The sequence below is a fragment of the Rhagoletis zephyria genome, unplaced genomic scaffold, assembly GCF_001687245.7.
Source record: "Rhagoletis zephyria isolate East Lansing unplaced genomic scaffold, Rhagoletis_zephyria_1.1 Rzeph_scaffold_02464, whole genome shotgun sequence".
In the NCBI taxonomy this organism is placed as follows: Eukaryota; Metazoa; Arthropoda; class Insecta; order Diptera; family Tephritidae; genus Rhagoletis; species Rhagoletis zephyria.
The window spans coordinates 26,957-51,193 of NW_016159548.1; the positions used below are offsets into that span (position 1 = coordinate 26,957).

At 34.6% G+C, this 24,237-nt stretch overlaps 2 protein-coding genes across 7 annotated transcripts; one reads left to right on the forward strand and one right to left on the reverse strand.

The window, feature by feature from the left end:
• The first annotated feature begins 1,463 nt into the window (after window positions 1-1,463).
• Window positions 1,464-15,414, forward strand: LOC108366948 (tubulointerstitial nephritis antigen-like). 3 transcript variants are annotated; one of them, XM_017621440.1, is made up of 6 exons: window positions 1,464-1,710; window positions 11,061-11,260; window positions 13,902-14,357; window positions 14,430-14,613; window positions 14,678-15,026; window positions 15,102-15,414. In XM_017621440.1, exons 2-6 carry the CDS (start codon window positions 11,083-11,085, stop codon window positions 15,243-15,245), a joined length of 1,311 nt encoding a protein of 436 aa, XP_017476929.1. In that variant the 5' UTR covers window positions 1,464-1,710; window positions 11,061-11,082; the 3' UTR covers window positions 15,246-15,414. The 3 variants fall into 3 exon arrangements, with proteins under 3 accessions (XP_017476929.1, XP_017476928.1, XP_017476930.1); XM_017621439.1 differs by lacking the exon at window positions 1,464-1,710 and adding an exon at window positions 9,600-9,725; XM_017621441.1 differs by lacking the exon at window positions 1,464-1,710 and adding an exon at window positions 10,847-10,864.
• A 2,106-nt stretch (window positions 15,415-17,520) lies between these two features.
• Window positions 17,521-24,013, reverse strand: Vps35 (Vacuolar protein sorting 35). 4 transcript variants are annotated; one of them, XM_017621445.1, is made up of 10 exons: window positions 23,791-24,013; window positions 21,374-21,563; window positions 20,565-21,298; window positions 20,415-20,501; window positions 19,877-20,025; window positions 19,282-19,635; window positions 18,657-19,220; window positions 18,517-18,592; window positions 18,349-18,456; window positions 17,521-18,285 (listed from the first exon to the last, which is right to left on the reverse strand). In XM_017621445.1, exons 1-10 carry the CDS (start codon window positions 23,791-23,793, stop codon window positions 18,124-18,126), a joined length of 2,427 nt encoding a protein of 808 aa, XP_017476934.1. In that variant the 5' UTR covers window positions 23,794-24,013; the 3' UTR covers window positions 17,521-18,123. The 4 variants fall into 4 exon arrangements, with proteins under 4 accessions (XP_017476934.1, XP_017476931.1, XP_017476935.1 ...); XM_017621442.1 differs by lacking the exon at window positions 23,791-24,013 and adding an exon at window positions 23,275-23,784; XM_017621446.1 differs by lacking the exon at window positions 23,791-24,013 and adding an exon at window positions 22,107-22,566.
• Window positions 24,014-24,237: the final 224 nt, after the last annotated feature.

A 24,237-nucleotide genomic window follows, 5' to 3' on the forward strand; every position in this document is an offset into this window, starting at 1 on the left:
ATTAGGAAAAAAAATCGAAATTCGTCTTTTGTTTGCAATAACTGTTTAGTTTTTAAGATCCCACCTACTATTGATATGAATTTATTACTTTCATGCAGCATATGCAGAATTTTAAAGACAAATTTTGGTAGCCGTTAGCATATTTGTTCGAGAATAGCATACAAAGCAAATATAGGCCAAAAAACGATAAATTTTCAAAATTTGGAGAAAAAAATGTGGCCGCTGCACTCAGATTTTTGGATCAAGAAATTTTTTTCTCGCAAGAACACGAATTGATCTTGTAAAACTGAGTATCAGGCATTCTTCGTATGGCCAATAGCTATCAAACCTAACATATGCGCACTCTAGTTTTTTTTTTAAGTTCATTTTTATTCCACAGTGCTAAAAAAAAATTTCCCCAAGCTCGAGGCCCAGCAATTAAATATGTGGTACATAAAACTAAATAGGTAAAATAAATCAATATAAAATAAAATAAAATAAAATAAAATAAAATAGAAAAAATTAAATTAAATTACGTTATATTTAATAAAATAAAATAAAATAAAATTAAAAAAATAAAATAAAATAAAATCAAATAAAATAAAATGAAGTAAAATAAAATAAAATAAAATAAAATAAAATAAAATAAAATAAAACGAAAACTTAAGATAAATTTATATTAAATAATTTAACAAAGATAACTTAAATATAAAACTAAGAAAAATTAAAATAAAATAAAAACTAAAGGAAAATAAAATAATTAAATCAAACCAAGTGATATGAAATAAAATATTAGGTCAAGTGGATATATACATAGGTAATCAAATAACGAAATAAAATTTAATCAAGTCAAATAGTAAAATTGAAATATAAAAAATACATTAACCTTTAAGAAAAATAGAATAAAGAAAAAAGCTATAAAATAAAAATAAAAAAATTAAAAAATATATCCCGAGTGCCGGTACCAGGGAGCGAACCTGCACCTTAGCGGCCATGCAGATACCTTTGTGCGTGTGTGTGTACGTCGAGTTAATCAAATACAAAAAAATATGTATATACCGTACTCCAAACTGTTCGTAACAGTGCTGTTTACTTTGTGCTCTGTTAAATATACATGCCTGCCCCGCAGCCAGAGATTATTCTCTGCTTTGGCACACATTCACTGTTAACTTTGTCTCCATAGTAAATTTAAAAATCGTGCAATACTTTGCCCACTTCCGATCGCTAAATGGACGCGCGCAAAAGCTCACAATCGTTACTTTTATTTTTTGTTACATTTCGTTTTTATGTTTTTTATTTTATTTGCTTTTTGGCCAAACATTTCTACTGTTACTCATAATTTGTTGAGTGGGGCACATTTGTATGAGTTTGTGTTTTGATAATTTGCGTTTTTTGTTAAATACATGTACTATGTATGTGTGCGATACCATACTTTGCCTTAACTTTTCTTGCGTTGCAAATTTGCTACTGAATTCAGTTGATATCGAGCCGCGATCGCAGATGGTACGCGAAAAAGTTGAAAGAATTGCGAACGGAATTTTTATTATTTTATATTTGAATTTAAAAGACTATTGGCGCGCATGAGAAAAAGTTAACAAGGAAGGGAATACGAGTACATAAGTGAACTTTAATAAAAGTGTAGAAATTTGAATTTTTCGAAATTAAAAAAGTGTGTGATATCGCTGAAGAATTATTAAAATACTGAAAAACAAATTAGTTGTTTTGAAAAAAGTTAGTATCTAAAGTGCAAAATTTTGAATGCTTATTTAATAAACATATAATGTTTTAAAATGTTCTGGGACACCTTGGAATAACGGTCCTTTAAATTGTTTTTAATGTTTATATGTATTTTATAATCCCAATTTCTCAATTTTATTTTTTGAGTACAAATTCATTGATTTGAGACAGTTTTAATTGTTAATAACACAGTTTACTGGATTTGGAAGATAAAAAAACGTTCTAAGTAAACTTTTATAAAATTTTCGTTGATTTTTTTGAGACAAAAAATTTTTATGATTTCAGAGTGTACCTATGTACATACAAATATAATAACTATTGGCAGATTTTATATGACGGAATCCTTTTTTATAATTTTCCATAGAAAATTTCATTTCTTAGACAAAATTTTTTGTAATTTTTTAATATCTGTAAGTGTAAATCAAATTTATTAGTTCTAACCCACAATACTATACATTTTTTTCAGTACGATTGCAAAATTTTATACTCTTTCATTTGAAATCATCCAAACTCACGTGGCAATAAACTCAGAAATTCTGCTGCATCTGCAAAAACTGTAACGAATTGACGGCGCAGACAAACATATTTATTACTAAAAATGCAGTTGCAGCAGTTCTAACACACACAAACACACATACGAGTATTTCCTACTGAAATTGTTGTCCCTGACATTGCATTGCAACATGTTTTTGGCAGCTAATTTGCCCGCGAAGAAAATTCTTCTAGTCAAGTTGTAAATTTGCAAAATTTGATGTGCAAAAATGAGAGAAACGACCAAAAGTACCTACGAGATGTTTAACAAAAAAAAAAAAAAAACAACAAAATTCCTTGCTTAACGATGCCGTATACATGTCAACAGCTACTTACTTTACGGTGCACACTAACTTACTAAATCCATGAGTAGTGCAAATTTTCAAACATGTAAAATTTTTACATTTAGCTTCCTGGAATGATATTTGCGAAATTGAAAATTTTACTTCTTAATGGAGTGTGAAATTGAAAATTTTTCCATTCGTTTCGTTTCCCTTACATAATTATGGTTCTTAAAAATATTTGAAAGGGCATTGTCTGGCGGTGTTTAATTAACTGTAAACGTATGCTTGCAATACTGCGGCAAAAAAAAACATACTTGCGCGTAAATTTGGCTACTTAAATTGCAAATAACTATCGCATGTGTGCGCTCCTTTTGCAGCGTTGCATGAATCAAAGGTCGCCTTTTACTCAATATTATTGTACTAGTATTGTAGCGTTTCAAAATACTAAGTGGTGTCATTATTACATTGTTTATATCATACTACATATTGCAGAAGGGAATAGTCTGTACAGTTGACTCGCGATAACTCGAACTAATGAAAACCAGACTGGTTAGGGTTAACGAATTGTTCGAGTTTTCGAATTTTTTATATTTTTATACCAGAGTGCACCAGAACTTTGTTCGCATAACGGTTACTATCTGTCCGTCCGTCAGTCCGTAGTAAGGCGCCTTTAAATAAAAATTTACGCATAGGAATTAAAAGAAACATTTTGTTCGAGTTTTAGAGCAATTATATTTTGTTCGATTTAAAGTAGTCAATGGAGTAGAAAAAATTTTCAAGCTTCCGAACGTTCGAGTTTTCACGAGTGCAATATATTTACTATTGACAATATTTTGTTATAGAATATAAAACCTTTTTAAGCGATTTTAAAAAAATGTTACCAAAAAAATATTTTTAAAAATTTCATGCTCAATGAAAATGGAATTTTCCTTTTTCACGAATGCATCTAACAATGCCTTAAAAAGATTTTCGTTCTTTGTAGATTGTGATAATTTTTTGTAAAATGAAAGACTAACCTCCAGAGCATAGGAAGTCTTTAAGGTTTTTCAGCAAAGTGATCGTGTTTTTGTTAAAAAAAAAGTTATTCAAATATGGTGAATTTTTTCCAGACGTCCAAGTATTGAAAAGCTTTTGTTTGAAATTTGTTTTTTTTCCGTTTTTATTTTAATAAATTTTTTTTTTACTTTTTTTTATTAAAAAATTAACACAATGGTGTTTTCCTTTAATAACAAATTTTGGCGAAATATGAAAAGAAAAATAAAAAATTCAAATCTAAATCAATTTCTCGACTTTTAAATTACATGTTAAAATTAATTAATACTGCTGTTTGAGATTTTTCAGAGAACACGAAAAATAAAAAATTCAAATTAAAATCGCATTCGCGGCTCTTAGATTACAAATCGTTAGCTTAAAGTGAAAGGATGTCAAGTTCATTTTAACAAATTTTACAGGAGAGAATAAAACATCTTATAGCCATTATCTGCAAGTACATATATTTTAAGTGCTTCTTTTGGACTAATAAAATTTGCCCTTCATTGAATATAAACGAGAAAAAATAAAACAGTGCTCTACTACTTTTCTAATGATTTATTTTTAATTTCTCTCGCTTCCTTTATCCAAATATGAGTGGACTTAGCCACTTTTTGCTCTAAGCTAGCGAAGTGCATTTAAAATAAATAATAATATTATTTAAGATTTTTCAGAGCGAGAAATTATAAAAAAATGTTTACTTTCGTTTTTAAACTTAAAAATCAAAAAAAAATTTATTTTAACGAAAAAAGTTTTTCTTGATTAAATTTAAACAAAAAGTTTCGGTTTTCGTATTTTTCAACAAAATTTTTTTTTAACCAAAAAATAATGATAATTAATTTTTTCTGCTAAATAACTATTTTTGGTGCTACAAAAAAATAATTTTGTTTTTTCTATTTTTTGGCCTAATAAATCATATCCAACCATTTCATTTAGCTTGAGGCGTTTCTAATGAAGTATTATTGTAGGAAATCTCCAAACAAAAAAATACTCAAATATAAATCTACGCTTATCACCTATGACTTTTCTTATGGAACATATTTATATTGAGTCCTCACAATATATTTTTAGGCCTCCCCCTTTGATAGCGAGTGAATTGTGTTATCGAAAATCCATTTAGATAAGGTTGAATAAAAAGCTTGCAAAAATATTAATAATTGCGTCCGGCGTTGATGCATTTATCTGGGTTGCTTATTATGTGTTGCAAAAATTATCTTTTTACAACAAAAAACTAATTATATTCACAACTCGAATGCACTGATAACAAACATATCCAAGTATATTTACATACTTAAACATATAGCCAAGTATATTTATCTTAACAATAATTAATAAAATCGTATTTCATTACGAAACAACTGCCATCTGTATAAATAAAGGTAAATATTTCCATATGGCAATGATGGCAAAATATGATCCGCGGGAATTTATAAACATAATTAGCCGCGAGAAAAAAATTTGTGTGAAATATGCATTACCATTTAATGCGTTTGAGTAAAATTAAACGAGGGACTCATATGTATGTATGTATGTATATGCAGGTTTGTACATGGATTAAAGTTTAATGAAAGTGACTCTAAAATGTATTTATTAAGAATGATTTTTAAGCCAGATAAACCAAAGAATAATAATAATAATAAATTTATTAAATCGTTAAAAAAATATATTCACGAAAGGAATGTCTAAGGCAGTACAATATCAATGTTAAAACATGGCTTATTTCAAAATCTTAGTTACGTAAATATATCTAATTGTAGAATATTTAGAGACAATTTTCTTTTATGATTAATGCCGAATTTCCACTTGGCTTTGAAATTACAAAAAACTGGGGCCATTTAAAAATTTCCTTGCCGAAATGAACTTAATGACTATTTTTTTTTTTAACGTAAAGACTCGATTTTTTTTTAATGCCAAACTTTGTCATTACAATTTTCGCCATTTAATGCCCAGTGGAAATTTAGCATAAAAATGCTCTTCATTGAGTTAAAACGTACAAATGTTGACCAAAAATCAATTGCTCATCAGAAAATTTGGCAAGCGAAACACGCCCATAATCAACTAGTAAACAAAAAGAAAGTGCCATAAAAATAGCGACAAACAATGAAAACTGAAAGTGTAACGCAAAAAAAAAATTTAAATAAATATAAAAAAAACAGTAAAAAAAATTGTTGCTGCTCTACACAACACACATACAAATGTGCTAAATACAACACAAAATTGGCAACCACCAACAATTTCGTTTATTTTTAAGAATTAGTAGCGAGCATGAGTACATGCATGTATGTATGTAAGTGCATATATATGTATGAATGTGAATGTATTTATTGCTTTGTTTATTAGTACCGTTTATTCCATTCTTGTTTTTCTTCTGAGTTTCTTTTCTATTATTCAATGATGCTCTAATCCCACAATGATTTCCATATAATTTATGATATAGTTTTGGTGGCTTAACATAAACAAATTTTTAAGTCTATTTTATTATTATTCATATATTTCTATGATTTGTTTGTCGTTGTCGATTTTTTTTATTCGAAGTAGCACTTCGATAATACTTTTTGGCATGGCTTTCTTCTTTTCTGACACCTAATGCTAGTGTCTAGAACAACTTTTATTGTTTTTTTTTTTAATATACATATATTTGAACATACATATGTTTGAAGCGGACCAGAATACTAAAGCGTTAATTTTTTTAAGGAAGCAAGTTTTTTTTTTAATTTTAACTGGAATATTCTCGCACTAAAAGAACGCTGCACAGAAATCAGAAATTTATTTATTCCAGTTGACTAAACTGCTGAAGCGCGTGCGCCAAAGCAGGTAGCAGTTATAAGTAGCGAATCAAGTTGTTTTAAAGCTTGATTGTTTACTTTTAAATCTTATAAACGTTTTGATTATTTATATTTTATAGTCGCATTTTTTTTTAATTTTTCGCTAACGTTGTTGCCATACAACTACTGCGCTTCAACAATATCTCTGCTCAAATCCATTGCTTATCCACTCGTTATAAATCATGCAAACTAATTTCTCTCCAATTAATTTTCAATTCATTTAAAATTCCAATATTTCAAGAATACAATTTTCTATGCAAAATTTTCGAGTTTTGTTTGTTGGGCTGACAAAAAATGTACGCCGCAAGTTAAAAACGCGTTTCATTGAGCTGACTACTTTATGACATCATTTTTGCGAAAATTTTCGTTTGAACAACACTTTTTGAGAAATTATTTCTTAAACTTAAAAAACAAGTGTTCTTTATCGTAAAAAAGAGAATAAAATTTCGCTTACTAAGATCTACTTTAACGGTCAAGTGAACAAAATTCTAAGCTGCAGACAACAATAGCGAGAATTACCAAAAAAAAAAACGATTTTTACATTTTAATTAACCAATTTTGTGTGCACTTTCGTGATCTTTCTTTCTCTCTATATCTATATTCACCCTTTGCTTGTGACTTTCGTGGTTCAGTTTTATCTGCCGTCCCATCTAAGCAAGCAATCAGTGCGTGGCGCTGAGCTTTGGAGCAGCGCTTGCGACTTCCAGGCAAAATAAAAAATTCTAAAAAATGTATATCAATAATATGGATACTCAATCGGCAACGTATTGCTTTTGAACGCTACTCAAGCGTGTGAGCATACAAAAACTCGACATACAAAGGCTCATAATCTGGTTTGTTGACAAACTATGCTATCTATCGCAAATGTTGATCGCATTAAGAACTATATATATGTACATAAACATATGTGTACACATGTGTGTACGCATTTTCGAAAATTTGAGTGCGTGCAACCACAACTCTGCCATCTCATTTAACCGGTTTGCTGCTTTCCACGCCACTTACATAGACTATTCAGGCTGTTTTTGACATTACCCACGCAAACGATCACATTTCTGTTACAATCAGCTGTTTTGTTTTCTATTTTTTTATTTTTGTTTACTTATTTAAAAATGTGCAAGCACTCAAGCACGCGAAAAAATAGACTAGAAAAAATAAATCCACTGAAACTGGGCAACGTCGAAAATCTCGTTTTTGTTTGCAATGCGGAAATTATTGTTCTAAGGAATATTCGAGTTTTTTTTTTAAATAAAAACATACCTGTCCACTTAACAACTTTTTATCGGTATTTTGTTGAATAATTCATAGTAGATAGCAATGGAAATGTTCATCGCACCTAGCGTATAAATATGTACATATGTATGTATGTATGTACTACTTTTGCGTCGTTGCATATTGTTGTCGGGGGCGTATGAGCAACATTACAGAGGATGTGAGTGAAAGTGTGATAGTTAATGCTGTTTTTAATTAAAAGCCTAACTGTAAAGAAAAAGAATATGAATTTTTCATATATGTACATATGTATGCATAGCAATACTGCAATTGCAAATTTTTATTAAACTTGAGCCTATAGCAACGTTTACACCTATGTATCGACATATGTATGTACGTTTAAAAATCGTGAACGTCTTTCCATTTTTAGTACTTATTACACACAAAATATTGAACATTTTTCTAATAGATTTGTTGATTTCATGATTATAAAACTAATGCGTAGCGTAACTTACTCTGAATCATGTTTTGTAGTTATCTCCACCCTTGGTACATAATGGTCGCATAGGGTTAAGATTTCTAATTAAATTTTTTCTTTTGTTTTATTTGCTCGCAGGCAATCAAACTCAAGTACAACAATAACGATAACGATAACGAAAGCTACCGATAGCTTCGATAATTTAACAATTTAAGCTCTATATGCTTTTTGATATGGATATCTATATCGAAATCCAATATCGATAACGATAACGGCAGCAAAGTCGATAACAATAAAAAATCGATAACGATAACAACAACGAAAACGATACCTAACGACGAAAATAACAAGAACGATAAGTTTAAAAATACTGATAAGACTGATGACTAACATCAAAGTGATCCACTGGTCACAGATGATCCATTGGTGCGAAGTAAAGTCAATTGACATTATTACTTTGTCAAAAGCGAATTAAAATCCATTGATATTCCTGTTTTTTTCAAACATTAAATTTGCGTAGCTTCGCGCAGTTTTCATCTAGAAAATATACATATTTATGTATGTACATATATCGAACCTTTTTTTGTTTTAAACACTTACTTCGGGAATTCGCAGGCATGCTTTTCGAACTATTTAAAGATATTTTTCTTCAACTATGGGTGGGTAAAAGGCGACTAATTTATTTTCTTATCGGTCAGAATATATAAAATGAGTTCAAAAGTGGCATTACTTGCGACTCAAGCTTCGGCATATCGGGAGCTGAGTGAGAAAACGGCAGTAACTTCATTATACCGGTTTGAGACTTCAATCGACCTGATGGATAAACTGGTGCTTGTTTCACTCGAAGTACCTTCAGATTAGCCAGTTTGAGATCTGAGCAGGAGCTTATATTTATGCTTAAGAGAAGGCAATTGGTCTTCCACATGGTTTCAATCGGAACTGGGATGTCAATAAACGACTCTAAATAACTACTATTTATTGAACCTTTTAAGAAAACTCGACAAATCCCTGTAGACGTTATAAAGGCCGTATAAACCAAACGAGAGGATTGTGGGACCTCAAGGTTACTTTAACCGATCTTCTAAAATTCAGCAGGTCCGCCATAAGAGTTCTTACCAACATCCTCACTTCCAACTGTGTCATTACACCAATGTTCCAACGATGGCGAATACCAGCGATATTTCACCTCAGAATCTTCTGCCATGAGAATGAGGACGAATCAATTGATAACTTTCTGTACCCTTCAAACACAAATTTTATTCTGAAAAAATATGTTTGAAGGGCAGATAAATTTAAAAGCAACTTGAGAAAACGTTCCTAATTTGTATAATTTTATTTAGGTTTATTTCTTTTTAAGCGCATTTTTTTTAAATCCTCATCTCTGCCTATTTTTCACACCATTCAGCTGTTGACAGAATATGTTTGTATGAACACAAGAAATTTAAAAATTGCAAAAATTTTGGTAAAATGCCACATTTGTATACCCCATAAATATTCACAAATGCTTTTTGTATAACACATTAACATTTGTCTGTATGTATGTAGGTAGATATTTGTGTATAAGTGACGCCCTCCCACCATGCAGAGCGCAGCCGGCGGCAGCCGCCAATGTGTCTGCTGTCAACAAACGCATCTCGGCACAGCAAAAACGTAAATAAAAACAAACAAGTAAAAAAATGAAAATAAATAGCAAATAAATGAGCGGTTAAATGCGGTCACAAAAATAGGAAATAAAATCTTATCAGCAACGCAAATGAAGTTTCAACCGTAAATGGAACAAAAGAAAAATCTAAAAAAAAAAAAAAATCTGCCATGGCAAATCCTCGGTTGAGATTTTCTAGTTACTAAGCTTCTCTTTTGATGCTTCAACAAAAGTGAGGTGTTGCTTTGGGGCCTAACAAAGGTTGCTGCAAATCAGTTTTGGCTCTGGAAGGCTTTTGAAGCATTCTACGTAGGGAAATGACTACTGTCGCCACACTTACCCGCAGCTTTCCAGTGCGGAAAAAGAATATGTATGCAGATATGTAAATATATACCTAAAGACATATTGTGTTCATATGTATGCAGATTAGGGTGCTTCATGAAAACAAACTGTTATATTCTAATGGCCTTCTTCATAAAAAAAATAAAAGATTTAAAGCGCTCTATAGTGAGACTTTCATACAAATTCTCGATTTATAATGTAGTTAAAGTCTTCTTTAGTTCTTTTTATGAATTTGGGAGTAAGACTTCCGTCAACAAAATATTTCGAAATAATATCCATATTTATGGGAGCTACACGCTCATGAAAACACCTCCAAACGTCCGATTACAATGATTCGGATGATACAATTTTAAAACATTTTCAAGCAAACGTTTGGGAAAAATACTTTTAAAAACTTATTTTATTTATAAAAAAAAAATCTTTTTCAAGTATTTTCATATGAACCGCGCTCCTGTTAGTCTAAATATTTTTCAGAAATATTTTGGCGCAAGTTTTAAAATATAATAAACTCTATAGCTCCGATGGAAAAATAGTACCGGTTTTTTTATGGCGATGCACCCTAATGTACATAAATCTGTGTAAATATTTAGTATATGCGTTCAAATTACATTTGCACATATATACTTTAAGGGATTTTGTTATCTTTTTTACATTTTCATTGGAGACATTCCCTGTTTATTTCCAAGTTGTTGCTATTAATTCTTTTTTCATGTTAAAGATCTACGCAGTGCCAACGTTTAAAAAGAAGATAACCAACTAAAGAAGACAAAACAAAAAAGTTCGCTGAAAATTGCTGTTTGTTTATGTATAGTATTTTTCAAGAAATGAGCACATTCTGATGCAAAATTGGGTTAACGGTTGCAATAAATTTAAATTGCGAATTAAAACTACAGGGTCGTTGTATTATTAAGTGCATATGTATCTCTTCTTCTTAATCCTTTATGCTAATAAAATTACGTTGGTTAATATTAATTTGTTAACTTTTCGCTCTCTACTTACAGCCTGTCAGCATATTGCAAAAATATGAATCGTAAAATTGGTAAGGCGGCCATGGGCCTGCGGTTGCTCACTGCCTTCACACTACTCGGCGCAGTAGTGGCATTTGATCACACACTCAAATATGACTATCCGGGTCCTTACTGTGCGGCGAAGAATATATGTTGTCGAAACAGAGAAGATGGCTGTGCGATGCCAATTTCAAGTAAGTAAATAAGCAATCGGTTTTTTTTTAGGAAATTTGGTAAGACTAGGTTAATTCAGTATGGGTTTGCCGCTCTAGGTAAATTGGTGCTTCTGACAGATATCTCCAGAACTTCTGAAAAAACAGTGTTACAACGAAAACTTCTATGACCCTAAGAAATTTAAGCGATTTTACTTGATTCGCAAATCCTTTAAAATACTCCCTTACCTTCACACTTGGCAGAACACCAGTATATCTTAAGTAGCCCGTACAACTGTGTGCGAGGTTTATCGTGAGTACCTCTCCTCGAAGACGATCTTATCTCACGGTGCTCAACAGCACAATGTCTCAACTCCAAGCGATGATAAGCGCCCCGAAATGCAAGCATTTTAGTACCATTTTCCATGTGGAGTGAACACACTAACCACCTTGGTATGGTTCGTGGCCTACCTTTGCCCTTCTTTGGGTCCCGACACCCGGTTCCAATCCAACTCCACATTGAATAATTACTGGTTCTACCCACATTTGGGTGTTAAACCACAGCCCCCCGATACTCCCCGAAAGGCCGTACCCATGAACAGACCGGAGTAATGCTCACCAGGCAGACCGTTTTACCGTTATTTATATACCATTTCACCAATTTTTTTCTTCCTTTTATTCAACTTCTTTCTCACCGTTTTGCAAATCTTGCCAGTGCTCATCGTGCTTGTCTTGCTCGCCTTGCTCATCCAGCTAGTTTTGCCCATCTAGCCGGTGAACACACTCCGGAGATATCTGTTCCCCGTGGTACCAGGTTTAAGTCTCTGGTAAGACCTCGAAAGCCGAAGACTCTTCTACCAGCTGAGCCTCCACTGACTCAGGACTGGTAGCCTTTGACTGGGTGCCCCGGGGTTGTCAAGCCCGTAGTTCCACTTACGCGGAACCCCCTTGGGGAAAGTAGACCGTACAATAATTACTCTGCTCTTGTAAAATTATATTATGACGTACTGGATAATAATTTATGCTTATAAAAATATTCTATGACCGCTATTTGCTTCTCGTATTTTTTTTTTTTTTGGGCGTGAAGTAGAGAGATTTGAACGAAGAAAGGTCATTAGCCGTTTGACCATATCTTTGGGTTTTTTATTAATTTTCTCAATTGGTACCTCGATCGGCTTGATTTTTTCTCCTCGTTTATAATTTTCTAATGACTAGAAGTTTCGACGGTGTCCAACCAAAAGAAAATGGATTTTAAACTGTTCAATCTTTTAATACCCAGAAGTACCAAAGTACCGCGTCCGTTACGGGATAGCTAGATGCTTTCGACTCCCGATATATGTAGATCTTTCTCTGCGACCTTACATCTATTATGCCATAACTCATTAAAAGACCTCGTATATCCCTAAATCCCTAATGAAAAGCCACTTAGCGTACTTAGTACCTGGCTACAGCTCCTTGAACTTCATTTTTTTTCTTACAGCCCCGCGTCTTTTTCTAGAACTAGATAAAATGGCGTGTCTGAGAGAAGTCGTCTGAGCTGAATCCTATGGCATCCATATGGGCTCACAGCCTGCAATGACACATCAGTGCCTAATATATGTCTGCAGCTTATCTTTGGGAGAGTGATTAGCCTCTTAAATTTCTTCAAGTTATAACTTCCTGTAAGTTCTATAGGCCTGTGGTAGCCCATGTGAGTTCGTCCAATGGGAACTGAGTGCGCAAATCTCCACTTGGTTTTTTCCATGATTATGTAGATCTTTGCCTTAGGACTCCTATATTTTCGCCGGGTTTTAAGAAACTGCGTACCGCTCTTTGGGTGTGGTACTTTCTGGAATGGTCTGGTTACAGACCATGATATCACTATTGGTCTAAGAAATAGTTATGTATATTTGCTTTGATTCCCGCCTCACCCTTAACCACCCTTTGCTTGAGATCATTATGCCTTTAGACGTGTCCTCTGCCATTGAATTTTAAAGATACTTCTTTGCGGTCTGTTCTTTGACTGACTTTGTGCAGTGGCGCTACGTAGAGGAAACTTCCTTACCTATTATACAGGTTTCCGCTGGCCACTGAAGCCTGGTCAGGGACCCTCTCATTGTGCTGAAGTCCGACCTTCGAGACCAGGTTACCGCTCCAAATATTGCTGCTGGCTTATGGTCCAATACACCGTAGGATATTGGAGTTGAACGGTCATGGTCTTCTATACACCATTGGCAGTGTACTCTACGTGCTTCTCTTTTAATATTTTATAACGTCCAAGGGGTCATCCTTCGGACCATATTCAAAGCTATTACCGAAGATGCTGTCTCCCGAAAATTAGACTGTATATTCCTGGCATACATATGTAGGTACGTCCGTGACCAGTTCTCGAAGTTTCCATTATTAGCTCTATTTTAAAAAGAAGAAGGGGTGTTTGTCTCTGTATTAAGAGTTCGTTTGATTCCGGTCAGAGGTTTACAAGACAACGAGTTAATAAAGTTATTAATTAACCCTTGGGTAAGGGCCTTGTTCCTGTATTTAAAGCACTCAAAGCGGATAATGCGTATTCCTGGATCTCGTTAGTTATTTGTTTAAATCGATTTATAAAATTGATTTTTTTTTTCAATGTACATATGTATTTATGTATATGTGTATAAAAATGGCTCATCTAACTTGTAAATATGTACTTATTTTCCACCCACAGCCACACTCTGCTATTGTGATGAATTCTGTGACCGCGATCAATCCTCTGACTGCTGTCCCGATTACCGTTCGTTCTGCCTGAATGCGCCGGATCCGATAATCCGATGCCTACACAATGGCATCTACTTTAACAAATACAACACCACCACCGACAACTGTAATGAGTGTCGTTGTCTCGAAGGCGGTGTAGTGGAGTGCGATCGTGATGTCTGCCTCACCGATGACAATTTGGTTAACAATGTGAATTCCATACGGCAATTAGGTTGGTCGGCACGCAAATATGACGAGTGGTGGGGACACAAATACTCGGAGGGCCTAACATTACGTTTGGGTACCAAGGAACCAACATTCCGCGTCAAAGCAATGACACGATTGACCAATAAAGCAGGCGCCTTGCCACGTCAATTCAACGCCGTGGATCGATGGGCGAGCCTCATAAATGATGTGCCAGATCAAGGTGGGTGAATAAGAGAAGAATAGAGAAGGTAGCGTTACTGTTACATTAACTTTCTATGCTAAATTTTTGTAGGTTGGTGCGGCTCATCTTGGGTGCTATCCACCACATCGGTTGCCTCAGATCGCTTTGCCATACAATCGCAGGGCAAGGAAGTTGTACAGCTATCGCCACAGAATATTTTGTCGTGTACACGCAAACAGCAGGGTTGCAATGGCGGTCATTTGGACGCTGCGTGGCGTTATCTCCACAAGCAGGGGTAAGTTGTTAATACTATTTTAGTAAAAAGAATACGCTAATTAAGATATTCATTATTTTTGTAGTGTTTTAGAGGAGAAATGCTATCCTTACACGGGACGCCGCGAGACGTGCAAAGTTCGTCATGGTGGCCGTCGTTTACTCAGCTCCTACGGCTGCCGTCCGTCATCCATCTCCGATCGCGATGAATTTTACACTACAGGTCCGGCTTACTCGCTGAATAACGAAACCGATATAATGGCGGAGATCTTCCATTCCGGCCCGGTGCAGGCCACAATGCGCATCTACCGCGATTTCTTTGCCTACTCGGGTGGTGTCTACCGGCACACCGCAGCCAGTCGCAGCAGTCCGACTGGTTTTCACTCGGTGAAATTGGTCGGTTGGGGTGAGGAGCACGATGGCGTCAAGTACTGGGTGTGTGTTCGGATGAAGAGATTGCGAAAAATATGACTGAACTGATTCTAATTCTGGTCGTTATTCTCTTAACAGGTTGCCGCCAATTCCTGGGGTCCCTGGTGGGGTGAACATGGCTATTTCCGCATTGCGCGCGGTGACAACGAATGCGGCATTGAGGATTATGTCTTAGCCGCCTGGCCCAATGTCTACAATTACTTCAGGACCAGCAAGGACTGAAATGCGAAGAGCTCGATGTAAGGCGTGAGCAAAAAAGAAATCTCGTATACTTTTCCAGTTGAAATATTTGTAAACCACATAGCTGCAAAAGAGTTTAAGAAACCTTTAAAAGAAAGTGGTATTGAATGTGAAGAAATTGTTTGCGCTTCGGCGTATGTTTTAGGCATAAGATAAAAACTCTAACGGTATTCTATATATCTCTAGCTGTAAGTAAACTAAACAAATGCAAGATTTTTTGTGATTGCAAGTAGGTTTATTGCTTCTGTGTGCCTTATACACGAATTTCTATTCAAAAAAAAAACTTCTCATGTTGCACCATAACACTTTTAATTGAATTTAGTATTTTTGTTTTACGGTTTTTATTTGTACTTTTTTATACTTGACTGCTTGCTTATAATTTCGCTTAAGTAATTTTAATAACTTTAAGATATTTTTTAAATTAATTTTCCCCTTTCAGTCTTTTTTTCACTTTTTAATTTTTTTTATCTTTATTTATTTATAAATTTTTTTTTTTTGTTATTTATTGGCCTTACAACAATTTGTGTTTTATGTTCATCGTCAGTTTATTTCTTTTTTTTTCAATATTATATTATAATTAAACTGCCTGGTAACTCTCTGAGACCAAAAATTAAAGCAACCGAACACTGCATAAATGCGTAGAAAACAACAAGCACCAATACATATAGAAAAAGTGGTAAACGTCTACTGCCAATTACTGCGAAATATTTATGTAGTTTAAAGAATTATGTATGTAATTGTTTAATTATATTTATATGTACTAAGTAATTTTTATGTTAATTCCAAAAAAAAAGTTTAAGTCAGCCATTCTCAGTTAAAATTACTAGCTATTTTTGAAAATTTACTATATATAATTTTTTAATGAATAATTTAACAATTCTGCAATTTATATAATAAATACATATCTAATATTTAGGCTAGTTGTAAAATTTATTTAAAATGCTGCGCACGTTATGTGTGTTTCGTATTTATGTATAAACGTACTCATTGTAAATGAAAAGCTACAGTTTTAAGTGAATATTAATGCTAATATTTAATTGTAATTACTTTGTTAATAATAAAGAAGCGACGAGTATTTATTATGTACGAATAAAGAACTCTTTTAATAAGCCATAGAAAATGTTTTATTTTTTTTTTGTTGTTGGGTGCCCATTCAGTTTCCAAATGGAATGTGGTTTGGTTGACCCTTGAAATTAAATAAATTAAAAAAATAAATAAAAACTTATCTTAATAGGAAACTGGGCAATCACGGAATACATGTATAGATCCACGCACCTACAGAACCTGCTGTCCGCCTCTGCAGAAAGTGCCTGTTCAGAATATCTCGCATAGCTCCTTCCTCTTTCTCCTTCGCCACTGTTCGAAGCTCTGAAGTATATTTTCATGATGGCCCACAAAAAGTTGCGGACCATAAAGATTCAATTGGATCACAAATTTGGCAAGAGTGTCAGCCGTTTTGTTATAATCGAAGCCCCCATGGCTAATAGGAGTAAATGAGTATATTGGTTTTAGTTCTGCCTAACCCTCCGACATGATATTTATTATTTTATTATCTCATTCTGCGAAGGCGTTCGCGGGAGATGACAATTAAAATGTAGGAAACTATGTATCCACTTTTATGAAACTCAGGTTAAAATACTTCGACCCGAGTATTTCCAATATCCAGCTTGGATTAAAAACTAAACCCTTATGGATATGATAATACGGAAGCATGCAGCCTACCATTCAGTGCTATTCGCCTGGTATGCTGAGGTTGACTGCCGGCCGACACCTGTTGCATTCCTGCTTATTGATTGGTTACACTGAAAAAAGACACATTCGTAAAAAATAGATATACTTTGACATTTAAAACACTCATACATACATACATAGGCAATGCAAAGTCCGTTTCTAAAGGCTGTCGATATGTATGACTTAATTTATTTTTTGAGTACCTAAAAACTCCTTCCCAAAGCAAAATAAAACAATTTTATGTTTTTTTTTTCTAAAACTCTGTTATCTCAATGTTTATTTATTCATTATTAAGAATTTATCATAATCAGTGTTTTCTAGTTTTTAAGTCATCTTGACATATTCGGTAGCTCCTGCATGCTTTCAGCACACTTTCTAAGCGCTTACTAGCCGAAAAGTATTGTTGCTTTGCTTTCGAATATTTAGGATATTTTCCAGCGTTCATAATTTTTATGTCCATTGCTTACTTTGTTCTTTTGTAATATGTTTGTTTTTATATGTGTAGTAATACTAAATAAAAAATTTGTTATCAAGAATGTGTTGTTGTTTTAAGCAACTAAAAATTGCAGCAATTGAAGTATAATTCCGATTTGGAGAAGCTAAGCAAGTAACAAGCTTTATCGCCTACATACATAATAATCGTAAGTATGGGTTTAAATGTGTAAAGAAATTGGAAATAAATGGGCATAATTTTAGCAATAATCAAGTGATTAACAATTTAATCAATACAATATTTATAATAGTCTTCCAATCGATTTACAATAAATGGAATTTCGATATAATTTTAATTCGCTAAACACATAATAGAAGCTGTCATATATATAATCACTTTGAACAACTGAATACCATCTTTAGCTTTTTATGCTTTTTTGTAAAATATGCAACAAAAAATTAAGTGCAGAAGTGAAAAAAATAGCACTGTAGTTACAACTTAAGCAGATAATAAAATAGGGAAGCGTTTTGTGTTTTAAAACTCAAAAGGAAGTTCATACTGCTGGCGCTTCAATTACATACTGCTATCATTCATACAATGCAAACGGTATATAGAGATAATTCAAATAAAAACCATACTGAGAACGCACGCTGTACAAAAACTATATGCGCTTTAAGTAATGACACATTACATTTACTAATTTATGGAAATGCCGGCGAATGAAACCTCCAAGCCCGCATCGTTCGATTCCATGCGGCTTTTAATATGCGCTAATGTGTTTTTGTAATGCATTTCGATTTGTTTAGTCTCCTCTGTGGACTCCAGATTTGGTAAGTCCTCGTTGATTTTGGCGATAAGCTGAAACAATTTTTGGTAATTAAAAATTGACCATTCTTACAAAATATTATAAGGCATACGCACCTGATTTAACATTGCCACAGTAATCAGGGAATTACCACGTTCGAAATAGAAGAGATAATGATTCAACAATTCGACATATAGCTGCACTTGTACACCAACGTCCAAGCACTAAAGGGAAACAGGTCATAGAAATTTCAACTGCACGTAAATGTATTACTTGTTACTTACATGCGCAATTATACGTGCGCCCTTCTTCAAACACTCCAGCGTGCGTTTCTCATCACGCATCTCCTCACCATTTTTCCTATAAAAGATGTAAATAACCAGTTAGTTAAAATAGAAAAAGCAACTGTCTGGACTGAACTTACTTGCCACTCCAGAAGAGCGCAGCGCACGCCACCACACCACGGCACTGATCGGGCTTCTTCAATAGTTTAGAGGCTGCAAGCGCACAATTTGTGCGCAAAGGCTCAGCGTTCTCTTCACTAAAGCATGCCATTTGTTCGAATGTGGACATGATAAGCATAATTGCTGCCAACTGTGCCTTTGAATCAGATATTTCATCCTCGTACAGTGAGAATGCTTGCGTCATAAATTCATAAGCCACTGTTTCGTGATTTGAGTAACCTATTTCACCAATAACCAGCGCACCTTGTAGGTACAAACGCAACGCCAGATCGGCCAAGTCGGCTTTGGCTATCGCCGCAATTGTGCTGTGGCAGTATTGTAATATTTTCTGGCACTTCTTATCCCAGTTTTCGTCCTCCTCAGCGATTGCCTTATATTTATAGGCCAATTGGTAGGCAGAAAAGATGAGTGGCGGTAGAACATGCTTGATGCGTTGTGGGCCACCGGCGCCCAGATGCTTGCGTGCGGATTGTAGAATTTTATACTGCATGTCGGGTTCATCGGACTTTATATAGTGGATGAAACTGCAAAATAACATAAAGTTAAATAGCTGTGTGCATGCAAGAGGAGCTCAACCAAATTTACCGCGCAACAATGCCTTGCTCCTCGGCGAATTCTTCGGGATCGACGTTATTACCATTGACTGGTTGGGGAACTGGTTTGCCATCCGGACCAATGGGCACTTCTTCGTCTTTGATTAGCGGTGTGATTATGGTCAGTACATGTTCAGTTTGTTCAGCTGTTGGTATGAGAGTTTCAAATTCAAGCACATTCATAACCAAATAGAGGGCCACTGATTTTCGTGAAACATAGTCGAACTTGTCTAGTAGTGGCGTGAAGTTCTTTAGTTGTATAACAGTCAGTGCGTTGTTGTAGAAATCGATGCAAATGCGTAGGAGACGCGATAATTCTTGATTTACCGACAGGAAATGAGAAATGCTTGAAATAATAAAGAAGAAGATGTTCCATGGTTAGATGTTATAACAATAACGCTAAATTTACAATTCAAAGTATAGCTTCAAAGGTAACAGGAGCTGATAGTAAGAGGTTTTTCAATATAACTCGGACGACACCAGGGGATATTTTGAGAATAAGGTTCGAGTGCATTTCTATTGCACCTTTCAAGGTACACTTTGAATATCTTAGTCTACAGTTAAAAATTTAAATTAAATTTACTTACTTATTCATTTCTAGGCTCTCCAAAATTTGTGTCGTGGTGCCAAGCACTTTATCCACATAATCAACGCGATCTGGGTAAACTTTTTGCGCGAGACTCAGCAGCGCAATCTGCAGAGATATCGTGTCTTCCAGTGGCATATCGGTGCGAGTCTAAAAATATAATTCAAGAAGAGTCTTTCAAGCATAATTATCGTATGTTACAAAAACCAAATTTTACAGGAAAGGGTTTTTTTGTATTTTTCTCTGCTCTGACTAGCATCATCAATACAAAAGTTCAGATTTGCAGTGATAATTGGGAATTATAACTAGACGCAAGATTCTTTTGCAGAAAGGTCTTTAAATTCTAATTTCTTAGCACATATGATAATTTCGCCCATAAGAAAAAATTTATTGTGACATAGTATAAAATTTACAGTAAATTTTTCGGGTAGCTATTGGGAACAGGTGATGGGATATGGGTTGTAAAACAAAATTGCATCAAAAAGTGAATTTCGTAAGAAAATGTAAATAAAAAATAATAATGAATATCGTTTACGCACCTGCACAATATTTGCCACTTGAATGCTGAACACTTCAAATAACTGCACTTCAGGCGGTATAATGGACTCAATGTCAGTCCCGCTTGTCTGCAAAAATAAAATATTTCCTACCATTGTATGCTTAAATGTATAAAAGATGGTTTTGCAAACCTTGCCACTCCTCTGATTGTAGGCCGCCAAGCGGTCGATCAAAGAAATTATTATATTTTTTACGTTTACACCAGTTTCCAGTTGGGCACACGACTTTAGGAACGGATCTAAGGTTTGCAGATGGAATTCATCGGGAAACACTTGTATAATACACTCCATTAGGTACTCTTGTGCAATAGCATCGCGACAACTAACCACCTGCTCCAATATACCAGGCAATATATAGCGCTGGTAGTGTTCCAACGTGGCAGATTCGAGTTGCGAAAGACGTACCAGGTTCGTGCCCACTAAAATCTTTAGCTCTTCACGTTCTTTCTCGCGCCGTGACTTTTCGCTAGAGTGGCCCTGATGCTGCATACGCACCCATAATTTATTCATCTCTCCAAAGTTCGTCAAGACGAAATCGATGGCATCCAATACATTGCCATGGTGTTCGTTTTCTGCCACAAGCACATCTGGCAATATGTTGCGCGTGCACTGCAGCAAATAATTGCGTAGGAATAGCCCACGTAGTGGATGTTGCACACCACGGCACATCTCTACCAAGTCTTTGAGTATACTACGCTTAAGCGTGGAATCTTTTTTGATGTACACAATACCGACGGTAATGAGCAGATATAGACGTGGCACAATTGTATGCGAATACTGCACAAGTTCATAATAATCCGTATCTTTGTTGGCTTTTTCGCTCAAATATAATTCCAGGTGGCAAAGCTCATCGGTGATGGCCATATCTGAGGTTGTGAAAAAAGGAAATATTTCGTATGAGAAATTCAGTGACAATGTAGAAACCAGTACAACTAACTTACATAACTCATAGTAACTCTTCGGCGAGAGCATGGAGGTGCGCAGCTCGCTCAGCATTGTGCTAGCACATTTAAGCGCATCCAATATGCGATCCTTGTCTAGGAAGTGATTCATTTGGAATGCCTGTTTTTTCGCTGTGCCTATAGCTTCGGCCAAAAGCTTCTCCTGATCGTCTAGACCACTCGGCATAGTCTGCAGATTTTCGCAGAAAATGAAAATATGAAATAAAATAAATATTATACATAAATACATATGATGCGAGCATAAATGGTTTTATAAAAGCGCAGGTCGAGTTTGCATACTCTACATTGTTTAGCGGAGCTGCAATTTCATTACAATCATTATTTGCGTCTTGGCATCAATTGAGAAATAGCCAACAACAACCGATCGACATACATAATTCATATGTATATCGCGCGAAAAATTACTTTCAATAAATGCCCGTTAAACACATACAACCGAATTTACTGATACTCGAGCAAGCTTTAAGTTATGATTGTATACATGTAGAAACATATATATTTTTCTAAATATCAGATGTATAACCCATATTAGAAGTGCAATTTAACAACGGCGATGAGTAGAATAGCAACACCAATTAGCACAATTGTAAAAACAACAATGGAAATGTTCTTATGAATTTTTTTCCGAAGCCACAACTACAATACTACGTACATATGCATGTGAGTGTATGAGCGAATACTTTTGAATGCACACAAAACTTTACAAACATACACAGAAATATGAATTGCCAGCCACACCAAGTCAATGATAAGCGCATTATTTGCGGTTTGAGTGGGAACGGTGGTAACGGATTTATAAGAATCAGGAGATTAATTATCAAAACGAAAATTTTAATTTATGGAAGTTGAGCAGGTATTGTTAAAATAACGATGGAAACATTTCCAAAAGCCACCTGAAAATAAGTTTTGATGAGCTGAATGAAATTATGTATTTAAACTTTTATTGCTTGGCGATTCAATGATTTTATTTTCGGTTAGTAAGGTGTTCACTTGTGTTACTAAGAACATGGAGGTGTAATATTTCAGATCTTAATCGTTATGCACTTTTGATCTAGCATTAACAAATTTAACAGTGTGAAAAATGCAGACCGAGTCACGTCTTTCTAAAAGCCAAGCAATGACAAATAAGCTGTTCTAGTGCTCTAGCGAGGACTTCATTGGAATATGATTTTAATTTAATTTTACATTCTAGTGGGTGTGCGCTATTAAAAAGAGTAGACGCTGATAAGAACATATGTACATGTAGTACACATATATTTTCACATCTACATTTGCATATATTCAGTTAAACAATAACAATAGCGAGATAAATTTGATCATTATTGGTTAAATTAAGCCTGATCATTTGGAATGAAAATGGCAATGATTTCAGTTAAAGTTTGACAGTTTAAAACTTTTGCTGTGATCAAAATGTTTGCAAGTATAGTTAAGAAATTACACTAGGCATTTTTTATCAGAGAAGTAACTATTATTATCATCACATAAGATTTGCATACGTTGCAGCAAAGGATACAATATAAAAGGCATTGTGCCGTCAACTAACAGATGCTTTCCTTAGAATTTATTAATGACAATCAAGTTAACATAATTGGCAGCTTGAGAAACACGTTAGACACAGACACAAACTAGCGTAAAAAAGTACAATGTGATTGAATTGTTCATAGATAACATTGGAATTTAGCGCAGAGACAAAAGTACACAAGTGTTAGGTGTAAGACACATTATACACTACTAGCGCACAATATGAGCATGTGGATTAAGACGGGAAGGTACTAAGAGATGAATGAGTTTTTGCTGAAAGTGGGTGTATACCAGTTAGCCGATAAGTGGCAGTATTTTTATAATGTGAGTGTATGTGTTATTGTATTTGGATCAATTACCATGCGGCGTTCGCTACTGACACCGCCACCGCCACTTGGGCTGTAAGATGTTGAATTCCATGGATACATGCCGACCGCCGTGATTGCAGTTGAGGTGGTAGTACAATTGTCTTAATAAAGGTTTTATGTGCGAGTTTATTTTGTTTTTGTAAATGTTGTGGTAAATATGGTCCGATTGTGGCGTTTGTGGTGTTTGCTACGATATTTATGACCTCTCAGTGGGAAATCAATAATCAAAAGAATTGGTATTCAATTAAATTGTCGAAAATGGTCATGCAACGTCATTAAAATTTTTAAGGCGAGTCACTTGGCGCGGGTGGTGGGTGTGCAGACTTCGGAGCAGCAGCCCTTGCTTATCACCACCTCTACCGGTACAGCTCGGGCACTCTTGTTATTTTTCCCCAATTTATGCAATTGCCACAATTGTTTGCCGCTTTTATGTTTATTTTTTTTGCAATTTTTGTAATCTTTTTTCGTCTAAAAGTGGAGCTGCTGTGGCCAACGCTGCGCACTTACCATGTTCTATTCGCCTCTGCTTTGTGGGTGTGGTGCAAGAAAACAATTTTACGCGCTACTTTGCCTTCTTTTTCTTAAACTATTGTTAAAGCCACTTTAATAAGCGTTTGCTTAACTTTTAAAATATAATTGCAAAATTTTTCCAACTATAATCTTTTTCTCTCTTAAAATTGATCTGTCAAACAAATGTCAAACTTGCTGGAATTTTTTCATTGGAATGCACTACCGGGAATCATTGGAATGCACTACGCAAGTACAGGGTGATAAGTTTTTTTGTTCCACTTATTTGTTTTGGGATTTTTAGGGATGAAATGCGAATCGGTTGGGAAATTTTTATGTAATTTGACAGTTGAGCAATGTTGCCGTTTCGGTCCATACGGATCAAAGTAAATACTTTTCTCGATGAATTTTGTGTGGATACTCTTTTTGAGCTCATTACATATTCGT

Bases quoted from the DNA above. Each gene is read 5' to 3' on its own strand.
- LOC108366948 (XM_017621439.1), top strand. From the start codon at position 9,655: ATGCAGAGCGCAGCCGGCGGCAGCCGCCAATGTGTCTGCTGTCAACAA. The intron at 9,726-11,060 runs GTAAATAAAAAC...CTCTACTTACAG, and splicing joins CATCTCGGCACAGCAAAAAC to CCTGTCAGCATATTGCAAAA. The intron at 15,027-15,101 runs GTGTGTGTTCGG...TTCTCTTAACAG, and splicing joins ACGATGGCGTCAAGTACTGG to GTTGCCGCCAATTCCTGGGG.
- Vps35 (XM_017621442.1), bottom strand. From the start codon at position 23,343: ATGTATCCATGGAATTCAACATCTTACAGCCCAAGTGGCGGTGGCGGT. The intron at 20,026-20,414 runs GTGCGTAAACGA...TTATATTTTTAG, and splicing joins AAGTGGCAAATATTGTGCAG to ACTCGCACCGATATGCCACT. The intron at 18,593-18,656 runs GTAAGTTCAGTC...CATCTTTTATAG, and splicing joins GCGCTCTTCTGGAGTGGCAA to GAAAAATGGTGAGGAGATGC.